The sequence below is a fragment of the Heteronotia binoei genome, chromosome 8, assembly GCF_032191835.1.
Source record: "Heteronotia binoei isolate CCM8104 ecotype False Entrance Well chromosome 8, APGP_CSIRO_Hbin_v1, whole genome shotgun sequence".
Taxonomy (NCBI): Eukaryota; Metazoa; Chordata; class Lepidosauria; order Squamata; family Gekkonidae; genus Heteronotia; species Heteronotia binoei.
In genome coordinates this window covers 118,789,842-118,816,838 of record NC_083230.1, presented here as the reverse complement: position 1 = coordinate 118,816,838, position 26,997 = coordinate 118,789,842, and the positions used below count along the sequence as shown (strand labels likewise).

The window sequence follows — 26,997 nt, the reverse complement described above, 5'->3', positions numbered from 1 at the left end:
CATGGCTTCTCTTATGTTCTTCTGTGACACAGAGTGTTGGGCTGGATGGGCCATTGGCCTGATCCAACATGGCTCCTCTTATGTTAAGAGATTTGTGAGGTGGAAAGTAGAGACAGGGTTACCAGTCCTAGTTGGAAAATTCCTGGAGACATGTGGGTGGAGCTTGGGGAGGACAGGGACCTCAGTGGGGTATAGTCAGTCCACCCTCAAAAGCATCCTTTTTTCTCCAAGGGAGCTGATCTCTGTAGTTTGGAGATGAAATGTAATTTCAGAGGATCCCCAGATCCCATTTGAAGGCTAACATCCCTACCAGACAGAGCCACTTTTGTGTAGTGGTTAAATGAGTGGACTTTTATCTGGGAGAAATGGGTTTGGCTCCCCCTTTATCCACATGCACCTGCTGATGTGACCTTGAGTCAGTCACAAATTCTTACAGAGCTGTTCCTCTCAAGAGCAGTTTCTGTCAGAGCTCTCTCAGCCCCACTTACTTCACAGGGTGTCTATTGTGGGGAGGGGAAGGGAAAGGAGATTGTAAGGCACTCTGGGACTCCTTCGGGTAGGGAAGGGCGGGGTAGAAATCCAATACCTCCTCCTCCTCCTTCTTCCTATCTGGGGAAGATGGAGTTTGGCAGTGGGAGCTCAATAGAGGTGACCCCATAAAGTCCACTTTCCAAAGCTCCTATTTTCTCCAGAGGAACTGGTCTCTTTCATATGGATATCAGTTGTAATTCCTGGAGGTCTCCAGACCCATCCTGGAGAATGGCAGCCCCAGATTGTCGTGACCATGGTGCGATATTGCAGATGACTGTCAAGGCTCCTTGTGAGTTGCAACATGAAGGTTCACCCCTGAAAGAGGCATTGGTCCGCCCTCTCTTGAAAAAACCGTCATCAGACCCGGCCGAATTGGCACACTACCGGCCGGTCTCAAATTTGCCCTTTTTGGCCAAAATTATCGAGAGGGCTGTAGCGGTGCAGTTACAGGAATTTCTGGAGGACGCTTCCATCTTAGACCCATGCCAGTCTGGCTTCCGCCCGGGCCATGGGACGGAAACAGTCCTGGTCGCCCTCATGGATGACCTCCGACGACAACTGGATCGAGGCGGCTCGGCGGGTACTGCTGTTGCTAGACCTATCGGCTGCGTTCGATATGGTTGACCATCGGCTGCTGACCCGCCGCCTCGCCGACGCAGGAATTCGGGGGCTAGCCTTACAGTGGCTCTCCTCCTTTCTTGACGGTCGGGGACAAAGGGTGCCAATTGGGGGGGAGCTGTCTCAGAGGCACCCACTTCATTGTGGTGTGCCCCAGGGAGCAGTTCTCTCCCCGATGTTGTTTAACTTCTTTATGCGCCCCCTTGCCCAGATTGCACGGAGGTATGGGCTGGGTTGTCATCAATATGCAGATGACACCCAGCTCTATCTATTGATGGACGGCCGGGCTGGTGAGGTCCCTATAAATTTGGACCGGGCATTGCAAGCCGTGGCTGACTGGCTCAGGCTGAGCGGGCTGAAGTTGAACCCGGCGAAGACTGAGGTCCTTTGCGTGGGCCGCGGCGGACCGGGAGGGGAGATTACCCTACCGGCTTTTGACGGTGCGCCACTGATACCAGTGCGCAAAGTCAAGAGCCTGGGAGTGCTACTGGAATCCTCTCTATCAATGGAGGCCCAGATAGCCGCCACTGCTAGATCCGCCTTCTTCCATCTCAAGAGGGCGAGGCAGCTGGCTCCCTTCTTGGAGCGCAGCGACCTAGCAACTGTGATCCACGCAACGGTCACTTCGAGACTAGACTACTGCAATGCCCTCTACATGGGGCTGCCCTTATACCGAACACGGAGGCTTCAGGTAGTCCAGAACGCGGCGGCCAGGCTGTTGGAGGGACTACCACGGTGGGAACCTGCGCGGCCTGGGCTGCGGGATCTGCATTGGCTGCCGGTTGTGTACCGTGTTCGCTATAAAGTGCTGGTTATTACCTTTAAAGCCCTATATGGCCGAGGACCTGCCTACCTAAGGGACCGCCTCTCCCCATATGTGCCCCAGAGAGCACTGAGATCTAGCTCTCAGAACTTACTAACAATCCCTGGGCCAAGAGATGCTAGGTTGAAGGCTACTAGGGAGCAGGCCTTCTCGGTGATGGCCCCTTGTTGGTGGAACCACCTTCCAGAGATGGTGCGAGCCCTGCGGGACCTGAACCAATTCCGCAGGGCTTGCAAAACATTTCTTTTCCAGCTTGCCTTCGAGATGGAACCCGATTAATCTGACGTATGCACATCTAGCCATCTTATGGATATTATGATCACAGTATTTTAGCACCCATTTTATATATTTTATCTATTTTAAATTAATTTATTATACAACTGATATATTAAAATTGTTTACATTGTTTTATATGAATCATGGGATTTCCATGTCTGTTAGCCGCCCTGAGCCCGCTTCGGCGGGGGAGGGCGGGATATAAAAATAAAGTTATTATTATTATTATTATTATTTCTACCATATGTGGTGGACTTGTGATAAAGTGAAACAGTTTTGGCAAATGATTCAACAAGAGACCTTGAAAATTTTGAGCTATGATATTAAAAGAGCACCAGATACCTTTCTGGTAGGATTACAAATAGAAAGTTTTCCGAAACAAGATAGGACATTGTTGTGGTACTTGCTTTCAGCTGCAAGGACATTATATGCGCAAATGTGGAAGCAAGATAAAATACCAGAGAAATGGGACTGGATCTTAAACGTGTTACACTGGAGTGAAATGGATAAACTTACTAGAATCTTAAAAGACTGTAGTTCAGAAGAATTTAAGGATGATTGGAAGAAATTTCAAGAATATGTTGAAAAACAATGGAAAGTTAAGAGACACTTAGTGGTATTTGATAATAGTACCTGAACTCTTAATGGGAAGATAAAGCAGATAATATGGTTTCTAATTTGACATGTAATTATAAGGGTGATTAGATTATGAGAAAAATAGAAGTTTAACTTCAATAATTGTTAGTGCATAGTCTTGGTTTATTCTGTGTTAGATGTATAAGTGAAGATTCTATAATTGTGAATATTACCTTTCTTTCTGTTTTAAGTACTTAAGCACTTAATTCACTGCCACAGGAGGTGGTGGCAGCTACAAGCATAGCCACCTTCAAGAGGAGTTTAGATAAAAATATGGAGCAGAAGTCCATAAGTGGCTATTAGCCACAGTGTGTGTGTGTGTATATATATTTTTGCCACTGTGTGACACAGAGTGTTGGACTGGATGGGCCATTGGCCTGATCCAACATGGCTTCTCTTATGTACTTATGTGACACAGAGTGTTGGACTGGATGGGCCTTTGGCCTGATCTAACATGATTTCTCTTATGTTCTTATGGGACACAGAGTGTCGGACTGGATGGGCTACTGGCCTCATCCAACATGGCTTCTCTTATGTTCTTATGTGACACAGAGTGTTGGACTGGATGGGCCATTGGCCTGATCCAACATGACTTCTCTTATGTTCTTATGTGACACAGGGTGTTGGAATGGATGGGCCACTGGCCTGATCCAACATGACTTCTCTTATGGTCTTATGTGACACATAGTGCTGGACTGGATGGGCCATTGGCCTGATCCAACATGACTTCTCTTATGTTCTTAAGTGACACAGAGTGTTGGAATGGATGGGCCACTGGCCTGATCCAACATGGCTGCCAGCATCAGGTTGGAAAACACCTAGAGATATGGGGGCGGAGCTTCAGGTGGGCAGGGCTTGGGGAAGGGGAGGGGCCTCAGCAGATTAGAATGTCACAGAGTCCACCCTCCAAAGCAGCCGTTTTCTCCAGGGGAGCCGTTCTCTATGGTCTGGAGATCAGTTGTAAAAGTTGGAGATCTCCAGGCCTCATCCGAAGTGTCAAACAACGCCGGGACCACGGAGGTTAACGATCAGGAAATGACAAAAGAGATACTCTCCGCGTTACGAAACAATATCAAAATATAATTGCAATACTTTCCATTCACAACATAGCGTTACAATGTAAATTTCAGTGACAAATTCAAAATACCATCCGAAGCACACAATTTCACTACTCTCCATAAGATATCAGGTTCTTTCCAACAATACAGTCCGACGATGCCAAACCGGTCCGTTCTCGTTTCGGATCCTTATGATCCTTCCTCGGGGACCGTCTTATTGATTTTGAATGCAGTAGCCTGATGGTGCCTAATTTCTTTAATATACGCTGTTTTCCGGCCATTTCTTTGGTTTTTGATAGTTCAGCAGCCTTTGTTTTCACTTTCCTTGTTACCTTGCAAAAGATACAGTGGAAACTTGCTATTAGCGGTGGTGGTGGTTCTGTTAAATAAAGGCTGGGATTTGCAAGAAGCTGAATTCTGGGCCCAAAATCACATAAGAGCTGCCCTGCTAGATCAGATCAGCATAGCAAGGAGTTGATTGAACTGTTCTTAATGTTACACCTCAGCAACTTGTATTCGGAGAGATAATCTACCCTTGGATTAGGTTATCTCTCTGAATACAAATTGCTGAGAGGTAACATATATTGGCCACTGTGTGACATAGAGTGTTGGACTGGATGGGCCATTGGCCTGATCCAGCATGGCTTCTCTTACGTTCTTATGTGACACAGAGTGTGGGACTGGATGGGCCATTGGCCTGATCCAGCATGGCTTCCCTTATGTGACATAGAGTGTAGGACTGGCTGGGCCATTGGCCTGATCCAGCATGGCTTCTCTTATGTTCTTATGTGACACAGATTGTGGGATTGGATGGGCCATTGGCCTGATCCAACATGGCTTCTCTTATGTGACACAGAGTGTAGTACTGGCTGGGCCATTGGCCTGATTCAGCATGGCTTCTCTTGTGTTCTTATGTGACACAGAGTGTAGGACTGGCTGGGCCATTGGCCTGATCCAGCATGGTTTCTCTTATGTTCTTATGTGACACAGAGTGTAGGACTGGCTGGGCCATTGGCCTGATCCAGCATGGCTTCTCTTGTGTTCTTATGTAACACAGAGTGTAGGACTGGCTGGGCCATTGGCCTGATCCAACATGGCTTCTCTTCTGTTCTTATGTGACACAGAGTGTAGGATTGGATGGGCCATTGGCCTGATCCAACATGGCTTCTCTTCTGTTCTTATGTGACACAGAGTGTAGGACTGGATGGGCCATTGGCCTGATCCAGCATGGCTTCTCTTGTGTTCTTATGTAACACAGAGTGTAGGACTGGCTGGGCCATTGGCCTGATCCAACATGGCTTCTCTTCTGTTCTTATGTGACACAGAGTGTAGGATTGGATGGGCCATTGGCCTAATCCAACATGGCTTCTCTTATGTTCTTATTAAGCACAGTTCAATCAACGCCTGGGCAGATCTTAGGTGATTTTGGGCCCAGAATTCAGCTTCTTGAGAATCCCAGCCTTTGTTTAACAGAACCACCACCACTGCTAATAGCACTGTATCTTTTGCAAGGTAACAAGGAAAGTGAAAACAAAGGCTGCTGAACTATCACAAACCAAAGGAATGGCTGGAAAACAGTGTATAGTAAAGAAATTAGGCACCATCAGACTACTGCATTCAAAATCAATAAGACGGTCCTCGAGGAAGGATCATAAGCATCCGAAACGAGAACGGACCGGTTTGGCATCGTCGGACTGTATTGTTTGGAAAGAACCTGGTATCATCTTATGGACAGTAGTGAGGTTCTGTGCTTCGGATGGAATTCGTCACTGAAATTTACATTGTAATACTGTGTTGTGAATGGAGAGTATTGCAATTATATTTTGATATTGTTTTGTAACAGGGAGAATATCTTTTTGTCATCTCACCCAAAGTGTGGCAATACTATGGGTCATTTTTTTTAGCCCCTGAAAATTCAGAGACATTTTCTCCTCAGGGCTTTTTTTGTAGAAAACCCCCAGGAGGAAGAACTCATTTGTATATTAGGCGAACCAGAAGTGTGTTCCTGTTCCAAAAAAAGCCCTGTTTCTCCCTATTAACTCTCCTCCTCTTTGGGGCTTCTGTCAGAGACCACTTTCCCCTTTTTCGGTGTACTTTTAGTTCTTTTGGGAGAGAGGCAAGAGAAAGCTGTTTTCAGTCAAGAAATACCCTTTGATTCAAAAACCCTTTCTGCTGCTGGTCTTCTGTCTTGCAGGAACGTCAACGGCATCACGTTCACGAGCTCGATAAAAGAAAAATCTGAAGCCCGAAGCCAATACGCCCAAGCCAGGGCCAGGGGCAAAACGGCTGGGATACTGAGGTACGAACCCTGACTATATAGCTTTCCTGCGTCTTGTTTAGGGTTGCCAAGTCCCCTGCAGCCTCCAGCAGGGGAATGTTTTTGTGCACGCAGCACAATGATGTCACCCACAAGTGACGTCATCGCGCTGGTGATGTCGTGCCCGCCGCTGTAGGTGTTTCTAGGGAAACTCTATGGTTTTCCTGGACGCGCTAGCATTTTGGGAAGTAAAAACTCTATGGTGCCTATTGTACCATAGAGTTTTCCCTCTCAAAATGCTAGAGTGTCCGGAGAAACCATAGAGTTTTCCCAGAAACACCTAGAGCGGCCGGCATGCAACGTCACCAGCGTGATGACATCACTCACAGATGACGTCATCGCACTGGCAACGTCGGGGGAGGTTCCCCCCACCAGCCCAATGTGGGCTGGTGGGTTGGGAACCTCCTGGACGGGAGAACCCCCATGTGGCCTGGGGGCTTGGAAGCCCTAATCTTGTTACCTCAACAGGGATGTCATGGGTAGAAAAAGATTCCTAGAACTCTGGTTCAAGAAGCCACCCCAAGCACAAAGCTTGCCGGGTGACTTTGGGCCAGTCGCTCTGGCATGGCCTAGCCAACCGCACAGGATTGTCATGAGGAAAAACGGGAAGTGGGGAGAACCTCTGTGTGTCTGAGCTCCTTTGGATGAAGGAGAAGATGTAAAATAGGGAAGTAAATTTTTGTATTTTCATCTGGTGCAAGAGTTTTGTTTCTCATTGTCAGGCATTTGGTGAGGAAAACGTATTGGCTGTCTTAGAACTGTTGAGGTGTTTGTTCATGGGGGAGGTGTAGGCTTACCAATCCCCAGGTCCCAGCGGGAGTTCTTCCGCTTTCCCAGGCTGCTTCCTGCCCCCAGTCAGCTGGCTGGTGGGGGGGGGGGAACCCCTCCCACAGAGGACCTTGTGCCTTTCCACCTCGGAAGGCTTCAGTCTTCGACTGAAAGGCTTCCTCTTGGGATGGTGTGTCTGTGTTACTTTGAAGAAGTTGGCAGCAACTCGTGAGTAGAGAGGCCACTCCCTCGCTTCAGAGTCCCCAGAAAGGGGGGGGGGGAAGGAAACGACTACTGACCACTTCATTATTCCCTATGTGGAGATCAATTCTCATCGGGTATAATGGGAAAATGATCTGGAGGTTTCGGGGGCTCTGGGGGAGCTGTTTTATGAGGTAGAGGCACCAAATTTTCAGTATAGTATCTAGTGCCTCTCACCAAAGTACCCCCCCAAGTTTCAAAACGATTGAACCAGGGGGTCCAATTCTGTGAGCCCCAAAAGAAGGTGCCCTTATCCTTCATTATTTCCTATGGAAGGAAGACATTTAAAAAGGTGTGCTGTCCCTTTAAATGTGATGGCCAGAACTCCATTGGAGTTCAGTTATGCTTGTCACACCCTTGTTCCTGGCTCCACCCCATTGTCTCCTGGCTCCACCCCCAAAGTCCCCAGATATTTCTTGAATTGGACTTGGCAACTCTAGGGAGGTGCTTGTTATTTTTAACAGCACCTTTATTTTATGATGTATTTATGCATTTGACGCTAATCAAATAACTGCTTTGAAGGCTGGAAAAGTATTATGCATACCTAGTTTTTGGCCACTGTGTGACATAGGGATCGGTCTCACACTAGGGCTTGTTCCGGGTGGGGAGCCCTTTTGCTTCTGGCACTTCTCTTCGTTTTCTCATAAGCTGCCCCGGAGCTGTGATCTGGTGCACTGCTTTCCTGCAGCAAGCAAGATCCTCTTACAAGCGGTTTCCGCTTGCCCTGGAAAAGCAGCGGGCTGACTCCCAGGTCTGGGGCAGCTTGTGAGAAAACTGAGAGAAGCGGCGGAGGTAAAAGGGCTCTTCACCCGGAATAAGCCCTAGTGTAAAATTAGTCAAGGTGGTAGACTGGATGGGCTGTAGTAGTAGTAGCAGTAGCAATTCAATTTATATCCCACCCTTCCTGCTGAAACAGGCTCAGGACGGGTTACAACAAGAGTTAAAAGCAATTAGATAACATTAAATACAATTAGGGTTGCCAATCCCCATGTGGGGGCAGGGAATTCCCCGGTTTGGAGGCCCTCCCCCCGCTTCAGGGTCGTCAGAAAGCGGGGGGAGGGGAGGGAAATGTCTGCTGGTAACTCTATTATTCCCTATGGAGTTTTATTCCCACAGAAAATCATGGAGAATTGATCCGCGGGTATCTGGGGCTCTGGGGGGGCTGTTTTTTGGGATAGAGGCACCACATTTTCAGTATAGTATCTAGTGCCTCTCCTCAAAATACCCTCCAAGTTTCAAAAAGATTGGACCAGGGGGTCCAATTCTATGAGCCCCAAAAGAAGGTGCCCCTGTCCTTCATTATTTCCTATGGAAGAAAGGCATTGAAAAGGTGTGCTGTCCCTTTAAACGTGATGGCCAGAACTCACTTTGGAGTTCAATGATGCTTGTCACAGCCTTGATCTTGGCTCCGTCCCTAATGTCTCCTGGCTCCACCCCCAAAGTCTCCTGGCTCCACCCCCAAAGTCCCCAGATATTTCTTGAATTGGACTTGGCAACCCTAAAGACAATAATTCAGATTAAAATATCAGATAATTCACGAAAAGCCAACTAACGGTGCCTCAACAGACACGATCACTCAGATCCATAGGTCATTCAATCCCAAGCTCCACGGTGGGGTGAGGGTGGGAGGCCAGATAAAAAATGACACCCGCTGCCTTAGCTAAAGGCCTGGCAGAAGAGCTCTGTTTTGTAGGCCCTGTGGAACTGCAGCAGATCCCAGGGGAGCTCATTCCACCAGGCAGGGGCCAGATCTAAAAAGGCCCTGGCTCTAGTTGAGGTGAGCCAGTCATCTCTGGGGCTGGAGATCACCAGAAGATGTTGGTTAGCTGTTGGTAAAGACTGCTGGGGCTCATATAGGGAGAGGCAGTTCCAAAGATATGTGTGTTCCCTTCTCCCACGGGTGCCAAAAATAATCCCCTAATCTTTCCCTGTGCTGATCTTATGCGGACTGTTAGTCCCAGCTTTTTTTAAAAGTTGTTTTATATGATTAAGTTGTAAAGTGCATACATATGTATTTTCTGTCTGTGCAAAGAAAGTACTAAGAGTTTTAATAAAGACATATGTGTAATACTCGCTCATGTCTTGTGGCTCTCAGTCATCTGACATTTATTCGATGTACCTCTTACACTAAGCAAGTTTGGCTCCCCCTGCTCTGTAATTATGATCTGAAACACCAAACGTCATTGAAACGCTTGATTTGTGTCGACTTTCTACTGGACAAAACAGTTGTGTGAATACTCTCTTTCCCAGCCAAAGAATGTATTTCATAATGTGTTTTAAGATCCTATGGGATCCACCCTTCCAACCGAGAGACTGTATATTTTCGGTGCACTGAGATTGTCTTTTGTATACTATCGACTGTACTCAGGAGCAATGCTCTCGACATGGAGAACTTCAAAGCTGAACTCAATGTGCCCGGAGGAACCAAAGTCCAGTTTGAAATCCATTACCAAGAGCCGATCCGGAGGAAATTGTCATCTTATGAGCATATTATCCCCCTCCAGCCTGGCCGGCTGGCTAAACACCTCGAGGTAAGCTCCAGGAGGACCGGCTACATCAGGAGTGCGTGACCTAATATGCCAAGGAGTTCCTGCTACAAAAAAGCCCTGATTAGCTGTCTTCCATACTTTATATGGCAAGTCCAATCCTGTGAGCCTCTTGTCGTTTATCAGGTTGTGGCTATCAGGTGGAGCTGACTGCATCCACATTCATTCCCTAGATCAAAATTTTGCAACTGCAGGATTCGTGCAGATCTTACTGCTGGGCAGGGGTGGGATTCTAGCAGGAGCTCCTTTGCAGATTAGGCCACACCCCTCTGATGTAGCCAATCCTCCAAGAGCTTACAAAAAAAAGAGCCTTGTAAGCTCTCGAAGGATTGGCTATAGCAGGGGGATGTGGCCTAATATGCAAGGGAGCTCCTACTAGAATTCCACCCCCGCTGCCGGGTGTCCAGATCTTCGTCTGGATAGGCCCGCGTCTGCCATGTCCTTGTGGATGTGTAAATAAAAAACCGCTAAGAGACACCATAAAGTCTAAACAACCAGACAAGTGTAATGTAGAGGTCAGTGGTGTTCTGACCAAGCTTGCACACAGAAATTCAAATAAACAAGAGCATGTAGCAAAAAGATATTCATAGAAGACAGTTCAAAAACAGTCTTTCCAATCACAAAGGAGTAACAATATTTCAGTATTTAGTAATATTCCACTGGAACCCAATCTTTACAATACATATCGCTGGAACTCAATCTTTACAAAACATATCTGTTAGATTTCCAGGTTCTGATATGTTTTGTAAAGATTGGGTTCCAGTGATATGTATTGTAAAGATTGGGTTTCAGTGATAAATAAGCCTCCAAACTGAAGAAAGACGGATGAAACGTCTTGATATCTAGAACAGACATCTTTGGAAGGGCTTCCTTTAGTTCTATGAACTAAATACTGGAATATTGTTACTCCTTTGTGATTGGAAAGACTGTTTTTGAACTGCGAATATCTTTTTGCTAAACGCTCTTGTTTATTTGACGTTCTATGTGCAAGCTTGGTCAGAACACCACTGACCTCTACATTACACTGTCTGGTTGTTTAAAATTCATGGTGTCTCTTAGCGGTTTTTTATTTGCACAGCTGTACGCTCAGATCCTATCGTTTCGCTATGGATGGGCAACTCTCTGTTTTCGATGATCTTTCTATATTCACAAAGAAGAGCATCTTGTCTTCAGAGATGCTTCCTCTGGAACGCTTCCAGAGTTTCCTGGAATGCTTTGGCCCTATAGAGATTATAGTGATTTGAGTCTTCTGGGTACTCATTATCTCCTCTGCCTTCTGCACTGCCTACAGGTGGACATCCACATCATCGAGCCTCAGGGAATTAGCTTCGTCCATGTCCCCAACTCTCTGGGAGATGAGTTTGCAGATGCTATTGTTGTCACCAAAGGGGAGAAAAAGGTAATGACAAAACAGTTTAGGATTGGGGTGGCCAGACTGCAGCTCTTTCACACGTATTGTGTGGCTCTCGAAGGCCCCACTGTCCCACTGGTGACTTAGAGAAGGCATTTAAAGTTAAAGTTGCTTTCTTTCTATCTCTCCCATCTATTTTCCTTCCTTTCTTCCCTCCTTCCCTCCCTCCCCCATGCTTCCTTCCTTCCTTTCCTTCCTGTCTTGCAGCTCTCAAACATCTGATGTTCATGTCTTGCGGCTCTCAGATATTTATTCTGTGTGGCTCTTAGGTTAAGCAAGTTTGGCCATCCCTGGTTTAGGATAAGCCAAGAGGGCCGCTTAGCGTTTCCTTTTTGTTTGCTGGTTTTGGATTGCTCATTTCTGTTGCTTTACTGATGGTCAGTTTCTCTCTGTCTTCTGTAGCAATCTTTGTGCCACTGATGGAATAATAATGTTGTGAAAAGGCAACGTTTGTAATGAGAAGGTGTAGTGTGGGGAAAGAGAAAACCGGTGCAAAAATATCGCTGGATTTGTTCCACACTAAAAAGAAAAGCTGGAAAGGGGGACTCAGCTCAATGGCTGAGCATCTGCTTGGCATGCAGAATGTCCCAGGTTCAATCTCTGGCATCTCCAGTTGAAGGATCTCTTGCTAGGTGATGTGAAACTGCCTACGGTTACCAAGTCCCCTGTGGCCTCAAGTGGGGAACTGTATTTGTGCATGCAAAGCGCGTGCAGCGTGATGACATCACCTGTGAGATCCGTCATCGTGCCAGCGACATCACGTACCGCCCGCTCTAGACATTTCAAGGAAAGCTCTATGGTTTTCCAGGACACTCTAGCATTTTGGGAGGTAAAAACTCTATGGTACCATGGTACCATAGAGTTTTCCCTCCCAAAATGCTAGAGCGTCCGGGAAAACCATAGAGTTTTCCCGGAAACACCTAGAGTGGCTGGCGCATGATGTTGCTGGAGCGATGATGTCACTCATGGGTGACATCATCGTGCCGGCAATGTCATGAGAGGTTCCCCCTGCCAGCCCAATGTGGGCTGGTGTGTTGGGAACCTCCCGGGAGGGAGCAGCCCTACCTCTGCCTGAGACCTTGGGGAGCTGCTGGATCAGCACAGGGCAACAGCTTCATGGGTTCATGATGTTTTAACAACCATTTGATTGGGGAGGGACTGTGGCTCAGTGGTAGAGCACCTGCTTGGCATGCAGAAGGTCCCAGGTTCAATCCCTGGCATTTCCAGTGAAAAGGACCAGGCAGGAGGTGCTGTGAAAGACCTTTGCCTGAGACCCTGGAGAGCCATGAAGTGGGGCTGTGGCTCTGTGGTAGAGCACCTGTTTGGCATGCAGAAGGTCCCAGGTTCAATCCCCGGCATCTCCAGCTAATGTACCAGACAGTAGGTGATGGGAAAGACCTCAGACTGAGACCCTGGTGAACAGCTGCCAGTCTGAGCAGACGATGCCGAAACTGATGGACCAAGTGGCCTGATTCAATAGAAGGCAGTTTCATGTGCTCAACACCAGGACAGAGGTCATCGTCTGAAATTTTGAAAAATTCCGGCGGAGATATAATGGCAGGCTAGCATCTTCATAGTGAGTGAAGAGACAACACAGCTAAATACCGACTAGGAGGGCTCTCTGGTCTATAAAATTCTCCTAAAAAGGGAGAATCAAAGAGATAGACCACAGATATGTCTCTAAATAGATCCTTGGCCGTTTTCTGCTGAAGCGAAGGCTTTGCAGGCACCTCCCGAGGAGTGGTGGGATTCTAGTAGGAGCTCCTTTGCATATTAGGCCACACACCCCTGATGTAGCCATTCCTCCAAGAGCTTACAAGGCTCTTTTTTGTAAGCTCTTCAAGGATTGGCTACATCAGAAGGGTGCGGCTTAATATGCAAAGGAGCTCCTGCTAGAATTCCAACCCTGTTCCTGAGTTAGAGCAACTTGAGGTCTTGGAATCTGCAACCTTGCTCCCCAACTGCATTTGGAAACCTGATAAAGGTTAAAGTCTGACTGCCTCCATTCCTTTAGATTTATAGTTATAATCAGGGCTTTTTTGTAGAAGGAGCTCCTTTGCATATTAGGTCACACCCCCTTATGTGACCAATCTTCCAAGAGCTTACATGGCTCTTCTTCCGGGGCCTCCTGTAAGCTCTTGGAAGATTGGCTACATCGGGGGGGCATGGCCTAATATGCAAAGACGCTCCTGCTTAAAAAAAAAAAAAAAGCCCTGGATATAATTATCTAAAGTTGACTTTTAAGGCATTTTCACAGTTGAAGCAAGAAGCCCCTTTAAGTCCAGAAACTGGAAGCACTGGACTTGGAAAAGAGCCACATTTAGTTGGCTTAACAATCTGGGGTGGAATTCTAGAAGGAGCTCCCTTGCATTTAAGGCCACACACCCCTGATGTAGCCAATCCTCCTGGAGCTTACAGCAGGCCCTGTACAAAGAGCCCTGTAAGGAATTCTAGCATGACCTCCTTTGCCTATTAGGCCCCACCCCCCTGATGTAGCCAATCCTCCTGGAGCTTACACTAGGCCCTGTAAGAAGAGCCCTGTAAGCTCTTGGAGGATTGGCTACATCAGTGGGGTGTGGTCTATTATGCAAAGGGGCCCCTGCTAGAATTCCACCTCTGCTGACAATCAAGGGTTTTGCATCTGAGTTAAAGACGGGGAGCTGGAGCGATGTAGTGGTGAGAGCATCAGACTCGTAGGATCTGGCAGACCCAGGTTTGAATCCGCACTCATGGGTGACCTTGGGCCACTCACTTTTTTTTATTTATTTGATTTCATTGATATCCCGCCCTCCCCACCAAAGCAGGCTCAGGGCGGTTTTCTCGGCTGAACTCACCTCGCAAGGTTATTGTGGAGATAAAATGGAGGCGAGAAAAAGTATGTATGCCACCTTGGCTCCGCCGTGAGAAGAAAGTTGAAGCAAAAAGAAAGTAAATAAACCTCCAAGCCAAGCCGAAGGTGGGAATGCCTCCTTCAAGTCCTCCTCCTCTCTTTTCTAGGCCCACGTATCCTTCAAGCCCCCAGTGGCTCTGCAACGGAAGTGCCCCACTTGCGCCTCCACGGCGATTGACGGCCATTTTGCGGTGACGTACGATGTAAACAGAGATAGCAAAGCTGGAGAGCTGGAGGTATGGTTATTCGACAAAAAGGGAGAGGCAGGGGAGACCCCCAGAATGATATTTTACGAGGAATATGGAGAACAGATACTTAACATTTATAGGGAGCGAGAGGTAATTGTAAGGGATGGTTGCCAGCATTGAGATGGGAACTACCTGGAGATTTTGGGGGTGGAGCCTGAGGAAGCGGGGTTTGGGGAGGGGAGGGACTTCAGTGGGGTATAATACCATAGAGTCTACCTTCCCAAGTGTCCATTTTTTTCTCCAGAGGAACTGGTCCCTGTTGGCTGGAGATCACTGGTAATTCAAGGAGATCTCCAGGCGTCACCAGGAGGTTGACAACCTCATTGTAGTTCCATGGGGTTTATTCATAGGGAACTTGTCTCTCTCACCTACATTCAAATAGGGTTGCCAACTCCTGGTTGGGAAATCTCTGGAGACTGAGGGGAAGTGCCTAGGGACAGTGGGGACAGTGCCATAGAATGCACCCCCCAGAGCAGCCAGTTTCTCCAGAATTGAGCTCTGTCATCTGGAGATCGGCTGTCATTCCAGGAGATCTCCAGCCCCCACCTGGAGATTAGAGCAACCAAAAAGAGCAATGTGGAAAATGGAGCCGGTAAGAAGCACTAGAGCCTCCACAATATACCAGCCTCAAATATAAATAATTTCTATTAACTATACAAAACAGATACACCTTGTACAACAAATTTTACAGGAGTGCAATGATATCACACCCGGATCCCATAAATTCACATTTCACGGGGAAAGTTCATATTCTTTATAGCAGTAGGTCCGGAGGGTGATTAGAAGAGCCGTGAAAACGGAGCCCAACGCTCCAATTCTTATCAAAGATTTCAGGTTTTCACGGCTGGCAACATCATTAGGGTTTGTAGAATCTTTCGGGCTCAAGTGCCGTGTTCTACTGGAGAAAGTTTTCCTTCCAGACGTTTTGTTCTCAGCTGCGGAGAACATCCTCAGTGGCGTTGCAACCGGAGCAGGCGCTCTGACCTTCTTGGCTGCTGTGCATTGAGTGAGGCCAGGGCTGCTGGAGAGCTGCTATTTCTAGGCTGGAGGGGGTGTGGTGAAAGGGCAATTGGTTTGTGGATGTGCCCATTGTTTGGTGGGGCTTCCTGGAAGGGAAGTGATAAGGAAACTGGCTGTTGAATGTGACCATTGTTCTGTGTTAATTGCTGGGAGGGTTGGAAGGGGTGTGAAGATAAGGAAGATGGTTGTTGACTGTGCTGATTGTTCTGCGGAATGTGAGCCCTGGCCTCACTCAATGCACAGCAGCCAAGAAGGTCAGAGCGCCTGCTCCGGCTGCAACGTCACTGAGGATGTTCTCCGCAGCTGAGAACGAAACGCCTGGAAGAAAAACTTTCTCCAGTAGAACATGGCACTTGAGCCTGAAAGATTCTACAAACCTTAATGCTCCAATTCTTCTTTAGAAATAGCCAGTGTAGACCATAGTGAAACATTGGCCGTTGTTATTCTGCAGAAAGGTTGAGCTATTTGCCATGTATAATGATATAAGTAATAGTGAAGCTTGTGTGAAACAGGGCCATATGCGCATCCCTGTTGCGGTAATGTGCCTTGCTGTCACTATGGTCTCCACCGGCTACTTCTAAAGAAGAATTGGAGCGTTGGGCTCTGTTTTCACGGCTCTTCTAATCACACTCCGGACCTACTGCTATAAGGCAGGGGTGGCCAACGGTAGCTCTCCAGATGTTTTTTTGCCTACAACTCCCATCAGCCTCAGCCTTAGGCCACGCTGGCTGGGGCTGATGGGAGTTGTAGGCAAAAAACTTCTGGAGAGCTACCGTCGGCCGCCCCTGCTATAAAGAATAGGAACTTTCATTGTGAAATGTGAATTGATGGGATCCGGGTGTGATATCATTGCACTTTTGTAAAATTTGTTGTACAAGATTTCTCTGTTTTGTATAATTAATAGAACTTATTTCTATTTGAGGCCGTTTCTTCGTGGATGCTCTAGTGCTCCTTTCCTGCCCCACCTGGAGATTGGCAACACTCTTGATAATGCACAATGCGGGAATTCCAGAAATGGCCTGTCCCCCTCCCCTGCAAATGTTCAATGGGCTGGATGGAGACTGGAAAGAAAGTGGGGTTGCCAGGTCTTACCTGACTGCTGGCGGAGGACTCTATGGCACCATAGAGTTTTCTATCCAAACGCTAGAGTGTCCCCCGCACAATGTGCCCGGTACAATTACATCACTAGCGGGTGACAGTGGCTTTCAGTGGCCCTGCCTTTGCTGACTTCTTTTGGCCATTGCTGTTGGTTCTTCCTTTTCCTCACTGTGCAGGGGAGGGAGGCAACCTTGCCCATGTGGCGATGATTTATTTGTTTCGAACACGAGCGTGAAGCCTCTCCAGACACCTGCTCAAAGCGGATCGCAAAAAAAGAAGAAATAAAACAAACAAATACAAATTAAAACAGTAAATCAAGAAAACAGTTTTCAAAAAAACCTGTTCTCGCTGCGGTGAAACCATCTGCAGGTATAAAACCAGACAGCGATAGAAACAAGAGCATAAAAGAATTTTAGGAGCTTAAAAGTGGACCATAAAACATGGTTTATTTATTTAGGACTACTGGTCTGTCCTGACCTGGGATGGCTGAGGGTAGCTTGATCTCATCAGATCTTGGAAGCTAGGCAAGATAGGCTCTTGTTAGGACTTGGTTGGGAGACCACCAAGAAAGTCCAGGGTTGCTACGCAGAGGCAAGCAATGGCAGACCACCTCTGAATGTTCTCTTGCTTGACCTGGATGGGTCTTGTTAGCCTGATCTCGTCAGATCTCAGAAGCTAGGCAAGATAGGCTCTTGTTAGGACTTGGTTGGGAGACCACCAAGGAAGTCCAGGGTTGCTACGCAGAGGCAAGCAATGGCAGACCACCTCTGAATGTTTTCTTGCTTGACCTGGATGGGTCTTGTTAGCCTGATCTCATCAGATCTCAGAAGCTAGGCAAGATAGGCTCTTGTTAGGACTTGGTTGGGAGACCACGAAGGAAGTCCAGGGTTGCCACGCAGAGGCAAGCAATGGCAAACCACCTCTGAATGTTCTCTTGCTTGACCTGGATGGGTCTTGCTAGCCTGATCTTGTCAGATCTCAGAAGCTAGGCAAGATAGGCTCTTGTTAGGACTTGGTTGGGAGACCACCAAGATTGTCCAGGGTTGCTACGCAGAGACTGGCAATGGCACTGGCCCTGTTCATCAACATATGAGGTTGCTGTAAGAAGAAAAGAAGAGGATATTGGATTTATATCCCACTTTATACTCTGAATCTCAGAGTCACAGAGTGAACAATCTCCTCTACATCCCCCCCACAACAGACACCCTGAGAGGTAGGTGGGGCAGAGAGAGCTCTTACAGCAGCTGCCCATTCAAGGACAACTCCTGCGAGAGCTATGGCTGACTCATGGCCATTCCATCAGGTGCAAGTGGAGGAGTGGGGAATAAAACCCACTTCTCCCAGATAAGAGTCCGCACACTTAACCACTACATCAAAATGGCTCTCAATACCAAACTTAACCACTACACCAAACAGCTGTGACTTGATGGCTCTTTTCACCACCAGACTGCTTTGGTCCCTGGAGGGATCAAAAATGAAGCACAAAAGACAGCCCACAGTCATGAAACAGACATTCCCTAAAAGATGGGTCCAAAACTTCTGTTAAAAATCTAGGTAACGAGAAAAGATTTGGCATGGCACCTAAAGAACAGCGAGCAGGTACCAGGTGAGCCTCAAGGGAAAGGACATTCTAAATGGACGCTAACTGGTCTGATCCAGCAGGGCTCTTCTGATGTTCTTATGAAACAGAAGCGATGCCAGGCGAGGCCGTGTTTCATCCTCTCCTTTTTTCTTTTGCAGATTTTCAACGGGTATTTCATCCACTACTTTGCTCCTGAAAATCTGGAGCCCCTGCCCAAAAACATCCTTTTTGTGATTGATGTCAGTGGTTCAATGTGGGGACTGAAAATGAAGCAAGTAAGTGGGAGCAAAATCCTAGCCTCAGAAGCTAAGTGGGTTCAACTTTGGTTAATACTTGAGTGGGAGACCACATCTGGAGCAGAGGTCCATCAGTGGCTATTAGCCACAGTGCATTGTTGGAACTCTATGTCTGGGGTTGTGATGCTCTGTATTTTTGGTGCTTGGGGGCGCCAAAGTGGGAGGGCTTCTGGAGTTCTGGCCCCACTGATGGACATCCTGATGGCGCTTGGGTTTTTTGGCCACTGTGTGACACAGAGTGTTGGACTGGATGGGCCACTGGCCTGATCCAATAGGGCTTCTCTTATGTTCTTATGTGACACAGAGTTTTGGACTGGATGGGCCATTGGCCTGATCCAACATGGCTTCTCTTGTGTTCTTATGTGACACAGAGTGTTGGACTGGATGGGCCATTGGCCTGATCCAACATGGCTTCTCTTGTGTTCTTATGTGACACAGAGTATTGGACTGGATGGGCCATTGGCCTGATCCAACATGGCTTCTCTTGTGTTCTTATGTGACACAGAGTATTGGACTGGATGGGCCATTGGCCTGATCCAACATGGCTTCTCTTGTGTTCTTATGTGACACAGAGTGTTGGATTGGATGGGCCACTGGCCTGATCCAACATGGCTTCTCTTATGTTCTTATGTGACACAGAGTGTTGGACTGGATGGGCCACTGGCCTGATCCAATAGGGCTTCTCTTATGTTCTTATGTGACACAGAGTATTGGACTGGATGGGCCATTGGCCTGATCCAACATGGCTTCTCTTGTGTTCTTATGTGACACAGAGTGTTGGACTGGATGGGCCATTGGCCTGATCCAACATGGCTTCTCTTATGTTTTTATGTCTGTGGCAGTAATGCTCTGTATTCTCGGTGCTTGAGGGGGCACAGTGGGAGGGCTTCTAGTGTCCTGGCCCCACTGATGGACCTCCTGATGGCACCTGGGTTTTTTGGCCACTGTGTGACACAGAGTGTTGGACTGGATGGGCCATTGGCCTGATTCAACACAGCTTCTCTTCTGTTCTTATGTGACACAGAGTGTTGGACTCCATGGGCCATTGGCCTGATCCAACATGGCTTCTCTTATGATCTTCTGTGACACAGAGTGTTGGACTAGATGGGCCACTGGCCTGATCCAACGTGGCTTCTCTTATGTTCTTATGTGACACAGAGTGTTGGACTGGATGGGCCACTGGCCTGATCCAACATGGCTTCTCTTCTGTTCTTATGTGACACAGAGTGTTGGACTGGATGGGCCATTGGCCTCATCCAATATGTCTTCTGTTATGTTCTTATGGCCCTGCTGGTGGACCTCCTGATGGCACCTGGGTTTTGGCCCCTGTGTGACGCAGAGTGTTGGACTGGATGAGCCAGTGGCCTGATCCAGCATGGCTTCTCATGTTCTTATGAGGAAGTCCAGAGTTGCTGTGGAGAGGCAGGCAATGGCAAACCAGTTCTGCTTCTCTCTTGCCTTGAAAACCCCACAGGGTCACCATCTGTTGGCTGTAACTTCTAGGCACTTTCTACAACTGTGTGGAAGCCGACTCCTTTGCTTGCTGATGCCCATCGAAGCAGGGAGATCTGTTTGTCCTTAGACGAGTAGCAAAGCTGCCATCTTGGTGGATTGTACTTGATTTAATTGATTAGTAGGATTTACATTCCACCTTTCTACTTTGCCAAATATTCAAGGTCATCATAGCAATAAGAGAGTTGCAATTAAAAAAGAGCACCAGTAAAACAACAGATCATTGATTGTTATGGTCAGCGGTGGAATTCTAGCAGGAGCTCCTTTCTTCCTCCCTCAGGGGACCAGGAGGGGGAGGAGCCTCAGCCAATAGAAGGAAGAGAGGCTTGGCTCAATAGCTCTGCTGTGCTATTGAGAGAGCCTGGCAGAGCAAGCCCTCCTTCCACCCCCCCTTCCTCTTCAAGGGAGGAGCTTCAGGCAATGGAGAAAAATAGAGGTTTTGCTCTGTAGCTCCTGTGCGATTGAGCAAGCCTGGCAAAGCAAGCTGTGATGCAGAAGGAAGCAAGAGAGAGGGAGGAGGAAGCAGACAAGAGCCAGTTGTTCAGGGGCCTGATAGGAGCTCTCTGGGGCCTGATTTGGCCCCTGGGCTGCATGTTTGACACCCCTGCTCTAGAGTGACATCATGCTCTGCTAGGCTCCCTCCTCAAACTTCACTCCCAAAATTCCAGGAGTTTCCCAGGTGAAGTTGGCAACCTAGTATTTACATGATACAGGAAGACATGAGGGAGGTTTGACACTCAAAATCTTAATAGGGTTGCCGACTTCCAGGTGGGGTAGGGTTGCCAAGTCCAATTCAAGAAATATCTGGGGACTTTGGGGGTGGAGCCAGGAGACTTTGGGGGTGGAGCCAGGAGACATTGGGGGCGGAGCCAGGAACAAGGGTGTGACAAGCATAATTGAACTCCAAGAGAGTTCTGGCCATCACATTTAAAGGGACAGCACACCTTTTTAAATGTCTTTCTTCCATAGGAAATAATGGATGGGGGCACCTTCTTTTGGGACTCATACAATTGGTCCCCCTGGTCCAATCGTTTTGAAACTTGGAGAGTACTTTGGGGAGAGGCACTAGATACTATACTGAAAATTTGGTGCCTCTACCTCAAAAAACAGCTTCCCCAGAGCCCCCGAAACCTCCAGATCAATTCCCCATTATACCCTATGAGAATCGATCTCCACATAGGGAATAACAAAGTGCTCAGCAGACGTTTCCCTCCCCTTTCCCTCTGCCCCCCACCCCATTTCTGGCGACTCTGAAGGGGGATTGGCCTCTCTACTCATGAGTTGCTGCCAACTTCTTCACAGCAACACAGACACACCATCCCAAGAGGAAGCCTTTCAATCGGAGACTGAAGCCTCCGGAGGTGGAAAGGCACATGGTCCTCTGGGGGCAGGCCTTCCCCCCCGCCAGCCAGCTGACTGGGGGCGGGAAGGAGTCTGGGAAAGCGGAAGAACCCCCGCTGGGACCTGGAGATTGGCAAGCCTAAGGTGGGGTGTGGAGATCTCCCACTATTACAAATTAATCTCCAGATGACCCAGTTCAGTTTCCCTAGAGAAAATGGTAGCTTTAGAGCATGGAATCTATGGCCTTATACCCTGCTTAGACCCTATATCAGAAAAGGTTATGCTCCCCAGAAGTGTGTGTGTGTTTTTGGCTATATCCCCACTCCATGGGTTCTCTTCTCTTCTCTCCTCTCCTCTCCTCTCCTCTCCTCTCCTCTCCTCTCCTCTCCTCTCCTCTCCTCTCCTCTCCTCTCTTCTCCTCTCCTCTCCTCTCGAAATGCTGGCTGTTTTGCTGCTGCTTCTCAGACCTCTGCAGGAGTGGTAAATATCACCCTTCCCCTCAAAAGCTTTTCCTCTTTCCTCCCTGATTTCCTTTTATTTAGCTCTTGTATGTGTTTTTTTTTAGTGTGTGTCTGTGTGTACATTTCTGCCCATTTCTATTTTAATAAAACCCTTCCTGGTTGAACTTCTTCCTGGTTTATTTGAAAGTTCTCTTAAAGGGAAAACCCCTGATAGACATAGGTGGAGATTCCCAGTTGCCCCCTCTGTCTCCTTAGAGCTAATTCCCCCAACTGATTAGGATACCGCCTCTTTGGGTAACGGCTGTAGTGGCAGCTTCTTCTATTTCCAGACCGTCGAAGCGATGAAAACCATCCTGGGGGACCTCCGCTCCGATGACCAGTTTTCAATCCTCGACTTCAACCACCATGTGCGAACCTGGAAAGATAGCTTAGTGCACGCTTCCAAATCAGAGACTGAAGCTGCCAAGAAGTATATTGAGGGAATCCATCCTAATGGAGGTATGTAAGTATGTTACCGAAGTGAGCCATAGGCAGGCCAAAAGCTACGGGAGGGCCTGGGGGGATAGGCCCCTCCACCAACCCCCCCTTCCACTTGTATGGCCCCTCCTTTTCCTGCTGCTCGACGACGGCGCTCTCCCTGCCCTGGCTGCCGCACACTGGCCACTGCTGCTCTCCCAGCGGCCCTGTTCCTGCCTCCCCTGAGGCCCCATTTTCACCGGCTTCACTCTCCCCAGGCTCTTCCCATCCCGTTCCTGCCTTCCCCGCAGCCCTGTTTTTGCCGCTGCTGCTCTCCCCAGGCTCTTCCCACCCCGTTCCGGCCTTCCCCACAGCCCTGTTTTTGCCGCTGCCACTCTCCCTGGGCTCTTCCCACCCTGTTCCTGCCTTCCCCGCAGCCCTGTTTTTGCCGTCGCTGCTCTCCCCGGGCTCTTTCCAGCCTGTTCCTGCCTTCCCCGCAGCCCTGTATTTGCTGCCGCCGCTTTCCCCAGGCTCTTCCCACTCCGTTCCTGCTTTCCCCGCAGCCCTGTTTTTGCCGCCGCCACTCTCCCTGGGCTCTTCCCTGCCTGTTCCTGCCTTCCCCGCAGCCCCGTTTTTGCTTCCGCCGCTCTCCCCGGGCTCTTCCCATCCCCAAGAGCATGAGAGAGAGAGAGCTGGAGCCAGGTGGCTGGCCGCTGGAAGAAGCAGCCAAGCCCCCACGGCCCCCCTACCCAATATTTTATGCCCTGAGCCCCCCAACCAAAAATTTCTGGCATTGGATGCTCACAGACAGGATGATTTATCTCATTTTCTTTAAACAGGGACAAACATTAATGATGCTCTCCTTCGAGCAATCTTTATTTTAAACGAAGCCAACAGAATGGGAATGTTGGATTCGAACTCGGCATCCATGATTGTGCTGGTGTCCGATGGAGATCCCACTGTGGGTAAGGATCTTAGAGTAAGGTTTATGTGATCTTCTTCCACCAAGAGGGAGAAAATGGCTATTGGACTACTCTGCTCAGCTGGAAGTCAGAAGACTTCCTTTAACTGGAAGTTTGGGGTTTTTGAGTTTGGGGTGTTTGAGTTTGGGGTTTTTACCTCCCGGGTATAGGGCTGAATATCTCACCTGCCTAACGCCCCCTTGGCAACACAGAGCCTCTTCGCTAGCTAGGTTCAATGTGCTGCCATCTGTGATACTTCTTGGAAGATTCCATAAAACTCCCTATGCTAACAGCCTGTGCACTTGCGCATGTCCAGAAATAGAAACTTTAGAAAATGTGTTCTTACACTGCTTTTTACTCTGATCTGCACTCCATACTCATTGAGCCCTGTTTGAGCAAACAGCAAAGCCCGACAAATGTAAAATTGTCTTCTTTGTTGTCAACTCGGAACCAGTTGGTAATTGAAACCGTTGCCAAATTTTTTTATATCTAGCATCTAGGAGGCACTTAATGTGTTTGCTAATTGCCATTTGATGGATGGATTGGTTCCCTGTTATGTCCGATATCATGCCAATAAAGGTTATTGTATTGCATTGCATTGTATTGTAACTGGAGGAAGTTCCTCAGACTGGGGGAAAGCTTTGAACTTTGGTGACCGGAGTGGTCAGACGCGTCATGAGCCTAGCCAAGAAGAATACATTCAATTGCTTCTGGCGTTGGACTGAAAAATTGAAACCTTAACCGTTTCCTTCCGTCCCCTCCCGATTTTAGGAGAGCTGAAGCTGCCCAACATTCAAAAGAACGTGAAGAAGAACATTCAGGATGACATTTCCTTGTTCTGCCTCGGCATCGGCTTTGACGTGGACTATGATTTCCTGAAGAGGCTGTCCACCGAAAACAACGGGATGGCGCAAAGGATTTTTGGAAACCAGGAAACCTCCTCTCAGATGAAGGTGAGTTTCCACCCCCATTTCTCTGCTGCTTTGAGCGGCCACGTTTGGTACGATGAAGAAGTGATGAAGCTGCCATGAATGGATCCTTGAGGAACAGTGGCTGATGGTCTGTATCCCACTTTCCCGAGCCCTGAAACTCGTGGGGCAGGGTTTTGATGATGGCACGCTGAATAGCAATTCTAGTGGCAGTGTTTCCAGAGACATCCCACATGGTGCTTGTGGACGTAGGTAGCCATAATCAAGCAGGGGGTGCCCCGACTTGTGTTTTGGGTGGGCCAATGCGGCCTTTTCAATGTGACCTTTCCTCACTTGCCTCTTGGCACGGAGTGGTAAACTTCAGTACTGCAGTTCAAGCTCTGCTCGTAACCTGAGTTCGATCCCAGCAGAAGCTGGGTTCAGGTAATAATAATAATAATAATAATAATAATAATAATAATGATATTTTATTAATATCCCGCCCTCCCCGCCGCAGCAGGCTCAGGGCGGCTCACAACATATAACATAAATACCAAGTTACAATAATAAAACATTATATCAATACAATATATAATTCATAATATTTGCGGTTACATTGAAACGTTATAACTAAAACCATCAATTAGTTAAAATCGAACGTTTTCGGGCGCTACTTGTTCTAGATGTTCTCCTCTTGAAATTTATGATGGCCGTATGTAATAGACTAGAATCCACATTAAGAGAAGGCCGGCTGGAAGAGGGGAGTCTTGCAGGCCCCACGGAATTGAGCAAGACTCCGCAGGGCCCGCACCTCATCTGGTAAGTTGGTTCCACCAGTGTGGAGCTGGTAGCTGGCTTAAGGTCGATTCGGCCTTCCATCCTTCCAAGGTCTGTGAAATGAGCACCCAGCTTGCTGGGGGCAAAGCGTAGATGACTGGGGAAGGCAAGGTCAAACCACCCCGTAAAAAGTCTGCTGTGAAAACGTTGTGAAAGCAACGTCACCCCAGAGTAAAAAATGACTGGTGCTTGCACAGGGGACTACCTTGACCTTTAAGCTCTGCTCACGACCTGAGTTCGATCCCAGCGGAAGCTGGTTTCAAGTAGCTGGCTCGAGGTTGACTCAGCCTCCCATCCTTCCGAGGTCGGTCAAATGAGTCCCCAGCTTGCTGGGGGGGGTGGGAAGTAAAGATGACTGGGGAAGGCAAGGGCAATCCACCCCGTAAAAAGTCTACCGTGAAAACATCGTGATGCGACGTCACCCCAGAGTCGGAAATGACTGGTGCTTGCACAGGGGACTGCCTTTACCTTTAACTGGAGTGATACCCTGGTTGTGTTTATATATGTATCTCTGGAGTAGCCCCGTGGCACAGAGTGGTAAAGCTGCAGTACTGCAGTCCGAGCTCTCTGCTCACGACCTGAGTTCGACCCCGGCGGAAGCTGGGTTCAGGTAGCGGGCTCAAGGTTGACGCAGCCTTCCATCCTTTCGAGGTCGGTAAAAGGAGTCCCCAGCTTGCAGGGGGAAAAATGTAGATGACTGGGGAAGGCAAGGGCAAAGCACCCCATAAAAAGTCTGCTAAGAAAACGTCATGATGCGACGTCACCCCAGAGTCGGAAATGACTGGTGCTTGCACAGGGGACTACCTTTGCCTTCATCCTCACTTCTGTGCCTCTTTGGACTTTGCAGAAATTCTACAACCAAGTCTCCACCCCGCTTCTGAAAAACATCGAGTTCAACTATCCCCAGGGCATGGTATCCGACGTCACCCACAACAGCTTCCAAAACTACTTTGGAGGATCAGAGATTGTGGTCGCGGGAAAAGTCGACACAGAGAATGTGCAGCACTTGCAGAGCATTGTCACAGCCACTGCCGTGAGTATGGCGTGTCTATCCCTGCCTCTCATTCGTTATACCAGGGGTGGCCAACGGTAGCTCTCCAGATGCTTTTTTTGCCTACAACTCCCATCAGCCCCAGCCAGCATGGCTGATGACTGGAGCTGATGGGAGTTGTAGGCAAAAAAAGTCTGGCGAGCTACCGTTGGCCACCCCTGCCTTATACCATGGGTCTCTGTGCAGCAACTAGGGTTGTTTCAGACCTGTTCGGAGAAATTGTGGACTGTAATCCCATAATCCTCCAGTGTCTACTCCCCCCATCTGCTTTGAAACCAGTTCTTCAAAATATAACGCCAACCCTGGTTTGTTTTTGAAGAAGAAAATGAAGATATTGGATTTATATCCCGCACTCCACTCCGAAGAGTCTCAGAGTAGCTCACAATCTCCTTTACCTTCCCCCCCCCCCCACAACAGACACCCTGTGAGGTAGATGAAGATATTGGATTTATATCCCGCACTCCACTCCGAAGAGTCTCAGAGTAGCTCACAATCTCCTTTACCTTGCCCCCCCACAACAGACACCCTGTGGTGTAGGTGAAGATATTGGGTTTATATCCCGCCCTCCACTCCGAAGAGTCTCAGAGCGGCTCACATTCTCCTTTACCTTCCTCCCCCACAACAGACAGCCTGTGAGGTAGATGAAGATATTGGATTTATATCTCGCCCTCCACTCCAAAGAGTCTCAGAGCGGCTCACAATCTCCTTTACCTTCCTCTGCCCCTCCCCCCCACAACAGACAACCGGTGAGGTAGATGAAGATATTGGATTTATATTCCGCCCTCCACTCCAAAGAGTCTCAGAGCGGCTCACAATCTCCTTTACCTCCCCCCCCCACAACAGACACCCTGTGAGGTAGATGAAGATACCGCCCTCCACTCCGAAGAGTCTCAGAGTGGCTCACAATCTCCTTTACCTTCCACCCCCCCACAACAGACACCCTGTGAGGTAGATGAAGATATTGGATTTATATCCCGCCCACCACTCCGAAGAGTCTCAGAGCGGCTCACAATCTCCTTTACCTTCCTCCCCCACAACAGACACCCTGTGAGGTGGGTGGGACTGAGAAGGCTCTCCCAGCAGCTGCCCT

General features: G+C 48.4%; 1 protein-coding gene across 1 annotated transcript in view; it reads left to right on the top strand.

The window, feature by feature from the left end:
- The window catches only part of ITIH2 (inter-alpha-trypsin inhibitor heavy chain 2), a 73,254-nt gene that overhangs the window by 16,796 nt on the left and 29,461 nt on the right, over window positions 1-26,997 (top strand). The window contains exons 5-13 of the mRNA XM_060245972.1: window positions 6,137-6,241; window positions 9,657-9,819; window positions 11,126-11,233; window positions 14,243-14,371; window positions 18,242-18,358; window positions 22,023-22,191; window positions 22,989-23,114; window positions 23,883-24,064; window positions 25,704-25,889. Of these exons, the coding sequence (XP_060101955.1) occupies window positions 6,137-6,241; window positions 9,657-9,819; window positions 11,126-11,233; window positions 14,243-14,371; window positions 18,242-18,358; window positions 22,023-22,191; window positions 22,989-23,114; window positions 23,883-24,064; window positions 25,704-25,889 (1,285 nt within the window). The remainder of the gene's footprint in view (window positions 1-6,136; window positions 6,242-9,656; window positions 9,820-11,125; window positions 11,234-14,242; window positions 14,372-18,241; window positions 18,359-22,022; window positions 22,192-22,988; window positions 23,115-23,882; window positions 24,065-25,703; window positions 25,890-26,997) is intronic.